Genomic DNA, 16,856 nt, shown 5'->3' with positions numbered 1-16,856 from the left:
AGCAGGAATTGCAAGTGCACAGGAAAGTAAAGCAGTGTGAAGGTACTGGACTCAGATGTTTGTTCCAAGCAGCCACCTGTCAAAATACCTGAGCATACTTGCAACTCACACAGCAAATTGAAAAATGATTAAAACTGCTCGTGCTCGACAGGCAGTTGCTGTGCCTGTAAACTAATCCTAGTAGGGCAGTTTTGCTGGCAGCTAACAGAGCATATGGCCTATGCAATATTTATTTCTTTGGTGGTGACTAGATATTTAGCGTATTTAAATAATTTGAGAAGTCATAATGATGCAGTAGTCTTGCAGTGCTTTTCAGCTACCCTCATTTCTGGGGTTTATTTTTCCTCTTATATTTTCTTCTGTTATCTCTTTCTTTGATCTGACAGGAATAACAAAGCATCCCTCTGGATCCGCTATAGTGAAATATGCCCACAGGAAGCAGAGTAGATCGCATCAGTTTTCATTTCTCTTTTTTTCTCCTTTCCTTTTTTCCCCCCTCCTTGCTGAAACACTCTTTGCTACTACAGAGGGTTGACATGATAGGGCTGTCAAGACTCAGCAAGATACATATATCTTTAACAAAGGGAGCTGAAATGCAAGCCTTTCCCTGGTGGCTGAACCTGGCAAATTTATGAGGAAAAAATTAACACACTATTTTAATAGCTCTATAGAATGCTTTCAAGGTAACTCCAATCCTTGCAACCATGTGCTTGTTCTTGTTTTTGCTTGGAGTTATTCTTATTTAGTCTGATTTCATTTTTAACTTGTTAGATCTTTTTCTTCTGGGCGCCATTTCTTTGATGTGACAAGAATGTCAAAACCACCCCTGTGGATCTGCTTGATTGAATTGTACCCACAGCACTGGCCACTTACATGTTCAGTTGTGCTTAATTGCCTCCATACAAGGGATTGGTTTGTGCTTCCTTTCTAGGAGCAGTCCTGCTTAGGCATGAGTACAGACAGTGGTGAAGTAAGTAGGAAGCTGTAAGTCATATCAGTATCCACTTTTTTCAAAGTTAATTGAAGGAATCTGTATAGCAAGTACAGTTATTCAAGTAAAAGCTGTCATCAAAATAGAAATTATTTTCTCACATGCTAAGGCCTCAGTTCTTCTCTAAGAAATATGTACTTGCTTCAACTGTTGTTTATTTTTTTGAGAAGTCTACACCACCTTCAGTCCCAAATACTGTGTTTCCCAGACAAACAAAACAGGGATTCCCCCCCCGCAATTTATATTGGTTTGAGGAAAACCACCTTGATTATTGTAGTATTTTTGGCCCGTGAGTCTGTTAGGTGTGCATTAAGACATAAAATCATAGAATAGTTAGGGTTGGAAAGGACCTTAAGATCATCTAGTTCCAACCCCCCTGCCATGAGCAGGGACACCACACACTAAACTATGTCGCCCAAGGCTCTGTCCAACCTGGCCTTGAACACCTCCAGGGTTGGAGCATTCACAGCTTCCTTGGGCAACCTATTCCAGTGCCTCACCACCCTCACTGTGAAGAACTTCTTCCTTATATCTAACCTGAACTTCCCCTGTTTAAGTTTAAAGCCATTACCCCTTGTCCTTGTCCTTGTCCTTGTCCTTGTCCTTGTCCCATCATCAACAGAAAACTAAAATATTTTTATGTTTCACTCTGGGAGCATCCATGGATATAATAATTTTTATGTCTTTCTCGTGAGTTTTGGAGCTCAGTATCCTCTTCTATAAATAGGAAAGGAAGAGTTTTTACTTGCTGTCAATTTGTTACGATAACTCTCTGTAGATCAGTGAGAAAAACACATGAATTTTTTGAGGGTAGAAGATACTTAGTTCTGTAGGTAAAGATTCCTGAAAAAGACACTGAATACAGGAGGAGACACCTTAAATCAGAATATTCAATAAGGAATTAGTGTAAATTGCATCAGGTCAGTTACCACACAGTAATTGCCCAATTGTGTGCTCTTTTTCTTGTTTCTTGTTCAGGGGAAAGGGGTTCCAGAAGTTGTTTTCTGCAGAGTAACTGAAACATTTGAACTGTTCATCCAATTTTACCATGAAGTAACTTCTTGGGAGTACCTACCCTAAAGTAACACAAGCCATTTATGACAAGGAGTCAGAAATCATAATCTGTCCTATAGGATTCCAAATTAAAAACATCCTTCTATCATTGCTTAAAACACTTTACACTTAGATTAATGATTGATCATGATACTTCCAGTTAATGAATGTATTAGAGATGATCAGCATTTTAGTGACTCTGTGCTGATCTGAGTTCATGACCATTCCTGGATCATGGCATTACATGTTTATAGGACTTAAGAATCTTTTCATAGCCAAGAAAATACACAGTTTCTGGAAGTAAATCAAATTGTGGCATACAGGTGGGTTTTTGTTCCAAAATGCATATGAGGTTTGGGATTGATTTATTATTCATTGTACTTGTGATTAAAAAGCTTAGCATCCAGACAGAGCTAAGCACTGCCACTCAATGCACATGACCAGTTATACACTGAGCATTCAAACTGAAGACTGTCTGTAACTTATTTAGCTGATGAGAGTTTGACCATGCTATTTAGTAACTATTTAAGATAATTAATACATCAAAAAGAGTACTAGGGCGAGTTTGTAAATGACTCATAGCCCAGGAAAATGTCTCAACCTACTTTCAGTATTATTTGAAATGAATTGCTTGACCAGTTCTCATCTACATTAGAAATTTCATATGCATTTTTTGCAGAACATCCTGTAGTTTTACCCAAACTGAGTTCAATGTTTTGCTGATATAAAAAGAACATCATTAACCACAATTGCTCTCTTTTATTGCAGAAATGCATAAAATACAGGTCTTGTACATGAAAATTTCTTCTTTATTGTCTGGTTATTTTGTTTATCTCCATATGGATGACAGGTACCAATTATTGATTTTTAAAATTAGCAGCAAGGATTTTAACATACACTTAAAGTAATATTTTACGTGAGAGACAGAGAGAGATATGGGGTGAGAATTACTGCAGCTGATTGTAACAGAAATAGCTGGAAGGGGCTTCTTTTTTCCTATTAGCACAGATTTCAGTTATATTACACTGTCATTACCTCAGCATAAATTAACTATTATTCAAAACATTTCACACACAGCAGTTTATTGGAACAGATATTACTCAGTTTAAGTATCTAGTCATTCACTTAGAGAGATGCAAAGCTGAGCTTTCTAAATGTTTTAAACATATTGATAATGTGCCTCTTTAATGCCATTTTGAAGCCTGTATACAGTATATCTATATTATTGTTTTCAATTTATGTCAAGAATAAAGTGAAGTTTTGAAGAATGTGTTCTGGGAAATAATCCAAACAGAATTATTTCTTTATAAGCTAAACCCTGAAAATAACTGAGCACATTTATTTTAAACATAACAGCATAACCTGTTCCCAAAACTGAAATTCTAATACACACTGAAGCTTCATGAATACTATATGTGACACCTTTCAGTATGTATGTTTTACCTACTTCCCTGTCAGTCCTTTTTTCAGCTGTTAGTTTTGAAGGTTTGCCTGTTCTCTGAGATAGTTCTTGTGTCCTGCAGTGGATAAATTGAAGGTTGGCAGATGGTTGGAGCCTCATCATAACCACAATTTGTAGCAAAAAGTATGTGCTTGATAAATCTCAGTGAACCTTCTTGAGGTGGGAGCAAGGCAGATGATTTATGATAGAAAGATAAAGCTGAGAGCAAAGAGATAAGCCAGCATTTACTTCCCATTCAGATAAAAAAGAAAGCCACTAATGCTATATTACCACATTCTTAACTTAATTGTTTTTATTCATTAACATGGAATGATTTTTACTTAGGAGTTTTGCTTTCTTTTTGACAAAGCAGCAGTAGAACATGAAGTCACACTTTTAATTTTAAATAGCTTTATATCAAGAACAAACTATGCATGCTAGATACTTTTGTTTACTGAGTCTGTTCTGCTTTCCAAGCATTAACAAAACGCCTTCAGTGGTCATGTTTTATTTCAATAATAAACCAGAGGAAAAGAAGTCACAGCTAAAATGCATTCTTTAATGATTAAGTACCCTTTCCTCTTTTATTACTGCAAGCTTTCAGAATGCCTGTTCTATTGTTTGCTCCCCTGTTTTCCTCCTTTTTTTTTTTTTTTTTTTGTATTTTCCTACAGGGGAAGTTCTTGACAGTAAAATAAATAGAAATAAATATGTTGACTATGTTCTGTGTAATGGCTTTCCAAAACATGTAAGTTATCCTTCTGGAAGTAAAGATTACTTGTTATTTGAGCTAATAATAATGTTTATTTTGCAAGACAATGATATTCTATAGACTTGATCCTATGCCTTCATTTGTCTACTTCTGCATCAAAACATGTCAATGTCCCAGTAGTTCAAAAGACTGCCTGCTTATGATCATCTGAATTCTTGTCAACTACTGGCCAAATTGCCACAGGTTATGAACAGTCACTAATGGACCCCCTTCCTGTCATGTTTTGGTTGAACTTCCTCATGAGCATGGTCCATTATTCTCTATGCTGGTTTACCAGAAAGATTTGAGAGAGTTCAGTGAAGAGCATCCTAGTGATGAGAGGATAGAGAAGACTGACTTATGAAGAGGATTTGAAGAGCTTGACAGAAAATAACTGAGTGAAAGGGAACATGTAGCAGAAAGGCAGGAATATGGAGGGTGGCTCATGCCAGCTGAGACAGGGATATTACTTGGTCTGGTGCCAGATTAACTAGCAGTTACGGGATCAACTTTAGGAAGGAAAGCTCAGGTTTAATGGCAGCAGAAGTTTCCTAAGGTCTGTAGGCTGGAATTTGACTGTACAGTCTTGAAAGAGAGACTGTAAAAGCCTCATTAAATGGTTCATTTCAATCTAGAATGGGCAAACACAGTAAAAACGCATTGTTAGGAAGAATGTACACTATGGGACTTTTTCACCTGTATCTTTTATTCTGCTGTGTTCTGTTATCGTGATAGCTGTAAGTGTAATATAAACGCAACTATGTTGTCAGTAATTGCATCAGTCTATTCCTCTTGTGATTACATTAACTTCCATCCTAAGTCACTGCATTGTTTTTGTTTTAATTCAGGATTATATTGATAAGTTTTTATTTTTTGATAAATTAATGCTTAATGTAGAAATTACTGGTTTTTAAATTGCTACATTATAGGTGGAAATTTTGTCAGTCAGTTTAGCTCTTTGGAGCTTTTCAGGTGCAAGTAAATTACACCAAGTCACAGTCCTAAATATTCACATTCCCTTTTTTATTTCTTATATTGAAAAAATTGTCAGAATGTTACACAAAATGTATAAATGTGTAGTAGTTTTATAGCATACAAGGCAAATGTATGAGCATTACCTAAGACAGAAAGAAAAAAAATGGTATTTAGGAGGGAAGTATAACAGAAGTGGAAGAAGAGTAAGGAAATAACTTGAGACATTTTCCTTAAAAATGGCGTAAATTCAGTTTATGGGCAGAAGAATAATGAATGAAGTGGGGGAATTTAAGGATTTTTGTTCTTTAAAAATCATTCCCTCCCAAAATAAGCTTATCATGCAGAAACTTTACATACATTTATTGTTGATTTTAAAAAGTTTAACTGTGAATTTGTAAAGCTCACAATTTAGCTTTTAAAATAAAAAGCATAGTTAAAACCAGCTGCAAGCATGCACTGTTAAAGCTCTTAGTCACAAAGAAAAAGAAAAATTAATTAGAAAAGAGTGGATGAAGTTTCAAAGTTTCAGTGAAGCCTCCTGCTGATATTACTGTTGCATTTTTATGGATAGGATGCCTACACTTAGAAGCCTTTGTGCTCCTAAAAATGACAATTAAAAACATATATGGTGTCTTAAACAAAATCAAAGGCCAGGGGAGCTAATAAGTAGTAGTAAACCTGATGTGGTCCCTAACAAATTCTTCCTTCTAACATCATGGAATAAAATTTCTTTATATGTAAGAGTCAGTGCACTGTTAAGTTGACATCAACCTCCCTGAAAACCATGAGAAGTACCCCAATGCTACTTTCTTGGCTTCACTCCCAATTACTCCCCCAAAGCACTTCACAAGTCTGGGGTACTTGTATTTTATTTTCATCCTGATTATTTTTCCTTTTCTTCTGGCAGCTCAGAGGGTACAAGCAAAGCCAGGCTTTTTCTTCTGTGATCTTTCTTAGCTAGCAGAAGTCACAAGTCATTTGGTCATCCAGCTTGAAAGTTGGGGGTCTTTCAGAAATAGTCACTCCCACAGTTTCCTCAAAAATACCACTGCTTTTTCTGCTTGATACATTGGCCTGTTCAGGGCTGTGAATGGAGGTGAGGTTGGCTGCTTATGCTTTCCAGACCTGGCCATGGAATAAGCACAGGGATGCTCGTTTTGCTGTTTTGTCCAGACCAGAGATTGCTCCATGTCTTTTTCCTCAGGAGATCTTCAGGAACAGAAGTTTCTTCTTTCCTCTGCCTCAGTGGAGAGGAAAAGTAACAAGATTTTTTAGAAGTACCTTCTCTGTTTTGCACCATTTTTACTTCTGCAAAATATCTGGAGCTTTATTGTTGTAGGAATATAAAGGTATAATAATAACACTGTCTTCATTGCCACAGAATAACTAGCTTCTGTTTTCAGCTCAACATTCTGGTTAGTATAAATGGTGATGGACCAGTGATGTGTGAGGTGTTTTTTTTAATTCCTTATAAATAATAGGAAAATTAAAACTACCTTAATTTTTTTGCCCAGAATAAAGCCCTGCATGTGCTGTAGTGTTTAACCAAACAGGTCAGGGTGACCGTGTCTGAAATAAAAAATGAAGGATGAAGCAGGGGAAATAGAATTGCATGCGAAGATGGGGATTTGCACACCACCTGTCTTCTTGAGGGAGGGAGGGAGAGAGGCCAAGGTGCAATGGGAGCATGAGAAGCCAGGTGAGCCAAGAAGAGGGAAATAGAACAGAAAGGGCATTTGGAACTGGACACAGAGAGGAGGAAGGGAAAAGGTTAGGAAGGCAGTCCTTGGGAGCCTTATAAAGGAAGTGAAGGAATTACCACAGGAAGAGGGAGATCTTGGCATAGTTGTTAATGCAGAGAAATTATGTTTGCAGCCTTCCCAGAGTTTTTTGAGATTTTTTTGTCTTGACTTTGGGGACTTCCTTTTTCATTACTGAATTAGTTGAGATACTGTATAATATAATCTAGTTAGGCATTTGTAAACAAAAGAAAAGACTTTAAGTACTCCTGACTTGTATAATTTAGCAGGTTTCTAAATGCAGTGGATGGTGTTTTGAAAAATACTACCGACAATTTTTAGCCTAGCACAACTGGAACTTCACACTTTCTGGCTGTTACTCTCTGCTTTTCACATGTGGAAACAATTATAGTATCCTAGACAGCAGCAGTGGGTTTTTTTAAATGTCTGTAAATTTTAGTGACTGCCAACTAAGGGATGCTAATGACAGTTTTAATAGAATTTTTTTATTCCTTCACTTCCTTTTTTGTAGACTTTGAAAATCTGTAGTGATTCCAGTCAAAAGAGAAGCTACATTTAGAAATTCAGAGGATTTTTTTTTTTAGTCCTTACTCCCAGAAATGTAACTTATTTATCTCTGCTTTAGAATAAACCTTGAAATAACTTTTCACTGTTGGAGATAATATGCTTGGAATCCAAGGGACCTTTTCAGAAAAGAATATTTGTGTCATAAGTTTGCTCTGTTTAAAAAAGTAAAATTCCATCCCAGAGATCTAAAAGCATAAATTAAGATTTGAGCATCCTGCCTTGTATTTTATATTCAAAAGAGAAAAATAAATTAGTTAAAGAATGACACAAGAGAGAGGAAAGGAATGCTTCGTTTAAGAGCAAAAGTCCTGAGTAGTAGTATCAAGAAGAGGTATGACAAATATGACAAACCTAAGGCTGTAATGGTAGAATAAAAAAAAAAAAAAAAAAGAAAAACTCTGAAAGATGCAGGTAAGAATAGCTTCAAGAGGAGTTTCGGTAACAACAAAGGCTTATATGTCTTCGAACTTGTTGAAACTGGTGACACGAGCTCAGGAAGAAAGAAACAGTTTAGCCAGAATAGATGATGTTCTGAGCAATATCTTGCTAAGAGCTAAGAGTAAGTACTCCCTCTTAATGACATGATTTATACAACAGGAGGCACATTGAGGCAATGGAAGTTGTTTGGTTTGTTTTGCAAATGCTACCTAGAACACATCTGCAATTCTTCATGTTGTGATGCTCTGATTACCATCATGTAAGGGAGTAATACGAAGGACTAGTATCAACAGGGAAATTCTATGTTACAGGTGTACATTTTAATAATTTGCTTTGCAGAATCAAGATGTCAAAGACAAGCTTGTTGTATAGACCTAAACACCAGATGGCAAAGATCATCTAGACTGGCCTCTAACCCAACAAATCACATAGAGCTTTTCTCCATGTAGCCTTTTGAATGTAACAATAAGTGTTTGTGCATGAATAACAAAAAAAGCCTATGGAAGTGTTTCATTATATAGGTAGAGTTTCGGTGATGAGAAATTATTTCAGTCAGCCCCCTTAAATATTTATCATCAAAACCCAACATCTAAAATACTTTCAGAAAAAATAAAATTACTTGTCAGTTTGAGAGGAATAGTTTCTGAGGTTGTCCATTATGTAACAATACGAAAATTATTACAGGGAAATTATCAGCCGTGTACAAATAAAATGTAATTGCCCAGGTTTTTCAAAACCTTAACTATTTATGGCATAAAGTTACATATTGATACAATGAAGTTACATATAAATACAATGAATTATTGTATCATGCTATTACATCTCTCACAAAAGTAACTTAGCAGTAAAATATTTACTAATGTGTTGTATTCACTAACTTACTGATCAAAGAAATAAACATTTTCTTTTATAAACTTAATACAGATATAGGAGAATGATGACAGAGCGATGATTTCGTTTGGCATGACATCAGTGCACACACGAGTTTCGCTAAATGTTACCAATCTGTATGGGACAGGAATTATTACTAATATGAACATTAAAAATACAATAGTTCAGGTGAAGAAAACAGTGACATGAAATAAGAATAATAAAATGTTTTTTTATATGAGAGGTGATCTCATTGCTCTCCACAACTTCCTAAAGAGGAGAAGCGGAGAGAGAGAGGTCTTGTCTCCTCTCTCTGGTATCCAGTGGTAGGACGTGTGGGAATGGTTCAAAGCCGTGCTGGGAGAGGTTTAGACTAGACATGAGGAAGCAATTCTTTACCGAGAGGGTGGTCAAACACTGGAACAGGTGGCTGATGCACCAATTTTGTCAGTGTTTAAGAGGCATTGGGACAATGACCTTAATAACACGCTTTAACTTTTGGTCAGCCCTGAAGTGGTCAGGCTGTAGGATTGGATGATCATTGTAAGTCCCTTCCAACTGAGCTTTTTCTATTCTCTTCTGTTCTGGAGGGGAATGAAGGAGAGGATTTCACTCCTTGACATCAGCCCTTTTCCATGTAAGGAAGCTTTCCATGATTTTCGGGGGACTGGGCTGCTAGAGAGGAGGTATTTGTGCTCAGGCACACAGGATCTTTGCAAATGAGACTATGTATGAAAGGGTAAAGAACACTCTCAGCTAAACCTGCCCTGGCTGCAGGATATCCGTCTTTATGGTATTTTTGCTTTACTTTCTCTGTTGCTGCTTGTGAGATGTATTGAATTTATTTTCCATTTGGAGTGTATTAACCACATGCTTGCTTAAGCTGGTAGAGTGTTTAAAATTGTTTTGCATCATGAAAGGCATATTGGACTGCCAGGGGCAAGAATGGGAGAACTATGAAGGTGAAACAGGGAAGAATTAGGTATCACAATTAGTAGCTGAATGAGGTAAATGTGAAAGCTAAAAGGCAATGCTCCCTGGGACAAATAAGGTCACCGATGTGACTCATGCCTGTAAAGAGAACATGAGATCTTGCCTTTCACATTCTCATTCCTTTCGTAGTCCTATTTCCTTTCACAGGGGAATGAAGAAATTCAGGGGTGGGCTGACTCTGGGATGAGGCTGAAGGTCAGCTCTGAGCTATCGGTCTTCTGCTAGGCAGCTATTTAATTGCACATTGGATCCAATGAGATACCTCCTGTGAGCGGAAGGAGCTTAAGGTTGCCCCTACTCCATTGTTAAATTAATAAATTAGTGACCTGTGGAGAAATGTGCCCATCTTTCAGTCCCTTGAGTATCCTGATTAAATAACTGACTGTATCGAAGCCTCCAGACTAGTTGAGTCATTGCTTGTATTTAAACTACAGCACTTCTTTACTCCAAACACAATAATAAAGTGGAAATTAATACTCTTAACCTAACTTATAAAAAATCCTGAAGATATTGATGCTGCTTAGCAGCTGTAGATGCAAATAAAAAAGCAGTATCTCACACTACTTGTACAAAACAGTAACATTTCAAGCTGCTTATGCTACCCACCAAAAGGCTGTCAATCATGTTTGCTCTGAAGACAGTGCTTGGAGGCTGTTGAGCATGCTGGTTGCATGGGCGAGGAAGCATATAACGGATTCCTGTGTTCACGTGGATGCAAAAATGAAATAAACTTTCAGGAAAGCAGAGCTGGATGACTACTGCTATGGTGCATATTTCTCAAATGCCTACAGATTTTCACTCTTCATTGGACACAGCCCCCATGCGCAGGGGAAAATGGATTGTAGAAAAACCTGAATGTAGTTCACAAGAGGAACAAAACACACCAGGATTGTGGGAATTAGTAGTAAACAGAGTTACTATATTAAAAAAAAGTAATAAAACCATAGAGAAGATCAGATCATACTTTTTTTAGAAAGTTTAACTGATTACGGTAGAAATCAGTGAAGATGAATAAAACAAGGCCACTTCACGTAAGAATAAAACCATTGTTTTACTATCAGCAATGCAGTCTGTTGTTAGGAATTCCTTTCTTGCCTCTGTAATTCCAAGTAAAAGTGCTTGTGCTTTCATGTTTTTTGTGTTGTCACCAGGCATCTCTCTCAGCAAAAGGAGTTTGTAAATTAAATGGACCGTGAATATCTTCTGCATTTTTAAAAAAACTTTTTAAGATAAAAAGTATGTTAAAAATAAACTGGTTCATGGCTTACCCTTTTTGCAAAGCTATGTCAAAGAGGAAACAAAACCTTCACTTCTATGATGTTTCAGATGAGTCAGTTTTAGCATTTTCATTTAGATTAGGTCTATGCTTCTGAAATGTATCTGCTGACCATGCTTTCATTCATGCTGCAGAGCAGTTTTGGAGTGTCTGAACTGGCTTACAAGCCACAGAAACAGTGTGCTCCAGGAGTGAAGCTAGCAGTGCTCATCTGCTGTGGAGGTCGGCAGCCCACACTGGAGCCAACCTGGTGGGAAAACCCTGCAGTGGGCACAGTTTAAACATGGGTTCCTCAAGAGGAAGGTGGCTTCCTCTTCTCTCTGGTATCCAGTGGTAGGACACATAGGAATGGTTTTAACGCTGCACCAGTGGAGATTTAGACTGTACATTAGGAAGCATTTCTTTACCGAGAACGTGATCAAACACTGGAACAGGCTTCCTGAGGAGGTGGTTGATGCCCCAAGCCTGGCGGTTTTTAGGAGGCATTTGGAATATGCCCTTATACCATGCATTAAATTTTGGTCAGCAGTCACAAAGTTAGACTGTATGATCATCGCAGGTCCCTTCCAACTATAAAAAAATATCGTAGTCTATTCTGGGACCAACTTTTTTGCTCTGCAACTCTACTTCTGTTGAGTTACACTGCTTGCTGTTGGAGTCATTGCCTTTGACCACTAAAAATAGTTTGTACACCTAGAGAAACATTGCTTGAATTATTTATTGGCAGATTTGTATTTCTTTCAACCAGAGTTAAGGAATAAAACCCAAATACTTCAATAGACTGCATAATGAGCAAACCAGATGTATTGAACTCTTCGTTCCACAGGAAACTGACACTAAAGACGGATCCTCCAGGTTGCAGAGGAGCATCCCAGTATCCTTGTGAATGTACAGTCTACCTTTAAACATAAACATTAAAAACCAATAATTTATTTCCTTTGCGCACAATACATTGAGGATATAGCTCATTGTATCTAAGATGAGTATTAATTCATAAGATTGGATGATTTGGTATATTATTTTCTTGACCAGAGTATATGCAAACGTATAATACAAATCTATGCAATTGTTAAATGGCCAATATTAAGTGCTATGAAGTTGTGTTTTACTGGATTGCATAAATCAGGATGTGTGAGATCAACTAATTTTAAACTTTGAACTGCCAGCAAATTTGCAGATATGTTTTCTTTCCTTGTTCTGACCTATGATTATCAGATAATAGGCTAAGACCCATTTTATCTTTCTGCAATACATGATCAGATCCTAACAGATACTCCCTGAAGTGTCTGGAATACAAGTCTCTTTTTATGTGTATTAAAAACAGTAGGGAATCTCAAATCAGCTCACTAAATAGCTTTTCTGCAACACCTTATTAAGAAAGCAAAAACTAATATAATTGCCACTTTGCTGTTCCAAAAGTGTTAAATCTGGCAGTCGCTGAATTCCAACCTTATATTGGTTCTACATGAAGGACCTTTGAAGGTGAAATACAAATAAACTTTATTTTATTAAAACTTGTGTAAAATTGACTAGAATGAGTGTCTCAGGGAGTGGGGTAGCACTTTGCACACAATACTCAGGATCTGATGGGAGAAAAGGAATTGATTAATTAGAATGAAAATTTTAAGGCCAGTAAATACATCTGAATTTTGATGATTTACAATTCAAGAAAAGAATTTGGTGTACATTTACCAGTTTTCAGATTAAGTTCAGATACAGCCAGAATTGTCTTGTAAGCAAATCAATGTATTACATTATTATTATTCGCAGATCTGTTCTGTACCTGCTTTTTATTTTGTGTTAAGTAATCTGATAGGAGACCACATTACGAATACCCTTGGGCCAGTCGCTTCATTTCCTATGCTTACGTTTGTCTTCTATGTTAAATTTTGACAAGGTTTTTCCACCATTTTTAAGTGTTATGAGCTCCAGAGAGGGATACTAGTTATAGCTGTGCACAGCTGTGGTGTTTGCAGTCTATAGTCTCAGTGCATAGTTGAATATTACAGGTATTTTGTAAGAAACATCGTTTGCTTCTAAGAGTTATCAGTTTTACAAATGGTACTTTTGAAAGAGAAAGATAATATTGCTATCCATTCAGTAGGGGGGAGATGGTTGTCTTGTTGAGTGCAAACCAGCAAAAATATTCAGTATTCCCCAGAATATCAAGGTCTTGATTCTGCATTTGTTCTGGATGCAGAATGACTTGGCATTAATTTAAATGTTTTAAAATGATGGGTGTGTAAAGTATATAAGTGAGTATTTGCCAGAATATTTTCAGCTGTAAAGTAACAGTAGCTTTTGACAGTTATATTTTAAGCTTTTGTGTTCTGCTTCTCTTACTCTTCCTCTATTACTATCATAAATCCATCTGAACTGGGAGGCAAAGCCAGCAAAGTTTACATGTGCAGAATTTACAGGCAAACTATTAGAATTTGCCAGAACTGGACAATATGAAACTAAATGTATAAATAAGAATTGGGCTGGACTGAAAAAAAAAATAAATTAATAATTCATTTCAATGTGCCTGTGAGAAAACAGGAGTATCATTTAAGAGATCACTATAAAGGGTGGGAAAGGAATATCTGGGTTCTGTTCAGTATTGCTGCCAAATATAATTCACACTCTTATTTCAACACAGAATTCTTAAAAAAATTAAAATTAAATTAACCTTGTTAATTATTTGAAAAAGAAAAATGGAAATTGCTTTTCTAAAAATATTACTGACAGATCTGCATGGAATCATGTATCACACAGTGCTTGATACTGTTAGTATTAGTCTTTGCCATTTTGAAAATTAAATTCATGAACAGGTATCATTTCTTTCCCTTCTGCCTACCAGGCAGATGAGTCTTGAGTACTGAATGAAATAGAAAATACTACTTTCGATTTGACATGATGTGAATTTTATGTTCCTGTATAAAAAGTGTCTACATGAGTGAAGGTGTCTACAATGTGTGTAAAGAGATACTATTTATATGGTACACATAGATAGCTGCTATATACATACATGTTGATTTTGGATAAAATTATTCTATGATTTTAAATTAATTTATCATTAAATAATGTTAATAAAACCCAAGATGCTTACCAGATCCCAAGAAACGCTCTGCCTTGGACTGTGAAGTTCACTCTGAATTAGTCAGCAAACAAGAACTCACCTGTACTGGGATAATTACAGCATCAAATGCATTAAAGCTACAACCCATTGAAAGTCCTTCATCTGCTTGACTGGACTTTGCATTAAGTTTCTTTTTTGGAAAATGTTTGTTTGTGGTATTCTATCATATACCTGTCAATCTAGGGCATCAAGAGTGGTAGATATTAGTGACCTGTGAGGAAATCTCTCTCTAACATCTGTTCTTACATCTATCCGGTGAAGCAGAGGAAAACACAGATTGGCTTGTAGGAATTACAAAATATACAGATTAAAAGGATTCTTCTTTACCATGAAGTATTTATTGTGCTTTTTACCATGTTACGTCTGAAAGAAATAATGTCATTTACCCAGACAGTGATGTTTCTGGTGCTTTTTCATGTTTCTTACGTGGTAGCAAATGAAAAATTCATAAAGCTCACAAGAAAAGTATTAAGGGTCAGTAGTGCAAGGTACAGTAAATATATAGGTGCATAATGCACAGTGCATTTCAAAATCTGCCAGTTTAGTTTTCTGTGAAAGCTTTATTCTCAATTTTACAAGGTCAAATAAAATAGTATCTGTCTGAAAAACAGGGCATGTTTTTTAACAGTATTTCTTTTACAAGCGGCAATCTTTTACCAGCATTTTAAAGAAAATATTTTAAATATTTATATATTTTATGAACTGTTTGAGTAGTGAAAGCATCTCTGCATATGGGCTGTATTCTACTCCTAATCAAATTACTCCAGCTTTATTCTGAAAGTAGATCTACGTCTTGAAGAATGTATTGAAATTGCTAAGATTTCATTTCAAACCTGTGAAGCCTGAAAGCCCATGAAAAAAAAAAAAAAAGGCAATAAAATTAAGCATGAAATACTCAGTGAATGTGTTCAACTTGGAAAGATTTATACATTAGTCTCAATGTGCCTGTCAAGATTTGTTTCTGGCATTTTTTCGTTTTAGCCTACTAATGTTGTTGTTGAAATAGTAATTATTTTGTTTTTATTATATTTTATACATGAATTTTGTTTTTCAGTTTGTTTTTCTTTCCTCCCGTTTAAGATTCCAGAGGCTTATTTTATTAGAGATCCTCATACTTTTCTCCTTACAAAGGACTTTATTAAGGTATATATGTTCTTTTTAGTGCAAAAAAAAAGCTCTCTCAAGACCTGAACTGCATGTCCTCACAGGTTAACATTTTCACATATAACGCCAGTTACTGGAAATGAGAATGGTTAGTTGGTTAACTGAAGCATGCTTGAAAGGAGAAGCAAAGCTTGTCTACAAAATACTAACACTTGGATGAGTCTGCAGCCTGGGAGGAGAGCACCGGGTGAATTTTCTGGACTTTTTTCATGGCTGACTTGGGATATGCCTGCACTGTCACACAGTGTATTGACCTCTCTCCTTGATGCATATTGCTCATGACAGTCCCTCTCCCTTGCCCGCAGGCCATGGAGGCGCAGATACAGAACTTTGGACAGACGCCATCACAGTTGCTTATTGAGCCCCATCCACCTCGGAGCTCTGCCATGCACCTGGTGAGATGTAACTGCTGGCTGGGAATGCATTCCCTTTGAACCTGAAGATCCTTTGTAGGTCATAAAGTACCCATTAAGCAACACTTTTAATGTCCTCCATTGCCCATGCAGCCATACCTTCTCCTGGCAGCAAGGGCTTACAGTGGTCTAGCAGAGCAAGGTGGAGGTTTGAATAGCTTTAGCTTTCTATAGTCCTGGCTGTTCCTGTCTAATACTGTATAAAAAGACCCTATCTTCATAAATATGCAGTTGATAAATATGTATTTACATTCTTATTTCTGCAAGTAGTGGGAATGACTGCAGGCTGTTCTTAGAGCAAGCGTGTTGTTTTGCTTTGTTTAAAAGGGTGCATTCTTAGGGTCTGATTTTTGAACAATGCCTGCTTGAAAAAAATTACTGGAGTTCAAATCCTGCTGGAATCCTCCTGCCTATTCCTCTGGGAGAATACAATGTACATTTCAAATTTTAATTTGAACTCTAAAATTCATTCCAAACGCATTCTTCTCTGTGCTTCTTGCAAAGAATTACATGAAATAGCCAGACTGAACAAGATAGATCTCTGTGCCCCTCAGTGCCTTTGATTAAATACTTACAGCTAGATATTATCTTTTTGTAAATTTTGTAAATTGACAGTACGATGTGCAGTAGTTTCAATCTTTTTATCTATCTACAAGGAAATCACTCTGTTTAGTTGTACACTGCAAAAGTGGGAATTGATCTGGAAGTGTTAGCTGTGTTATTTTAAGTAATGTCTAGATGTCAAAGGTACATAATATTTATTTTCTATATTTAAGATACGGATAATATTTTTAATAATAATTTAGAGACAAGTAGAAAGGATTATTTGAACTTCTAGAAATAATTCTATTTGTTACAACAGTGGTTGAAAATAATAACATTAAAACCAGCACTTAATAACAGTATTATTATCCATGTACAAGAAAGCGTGTCACTGGTAGAATCATCAAACTGGTTTATAATTACTTAGAGACACCCTAATAAGTATATGCTTTACATAGAATTAAGTTATCTATGTTTAGAAATGCTGTATTTCATATAAA

General features: G+C 36.3%; 1 protein-coding gene across 1 annotated transcript in view; it reads left to right on the top strand.

The window, feature by feature from the left end:
- Window positions 1-16,856, top strand: part of LOC104411452 (neurobeachin-like) — a 104,381-nt gene that overhangs the window by 59,901 nt on the left and 27,624 nt on the right. The window contains 1 exon segment of the mRNA XM_010021872.1: window positions 15,706-15,795. Within this exon segment, the coding sequence (XP_010020174.1) occupies window positions 15,706-15,795 (90 nt within the window).

This window comes from Nestor notabilis, unplaced genomic scaffold (genome assembly GCF_000696875.1).
Source record: "Nestor notabilis isolate BGI_N333 unplaced genomic scaffold, ASM69687v1 scaffold10129, whole genome shotgun sequence".
NCBI classification, from domain to species: Eukaryota; Metazoa; Chordata; class Aves; order Psittaciformes; family Psittacidae; genus Nestor; species Nestor notabilis.
This window is presented reverse-complemented; position numbering and strand designations above follow the sequence as displayed.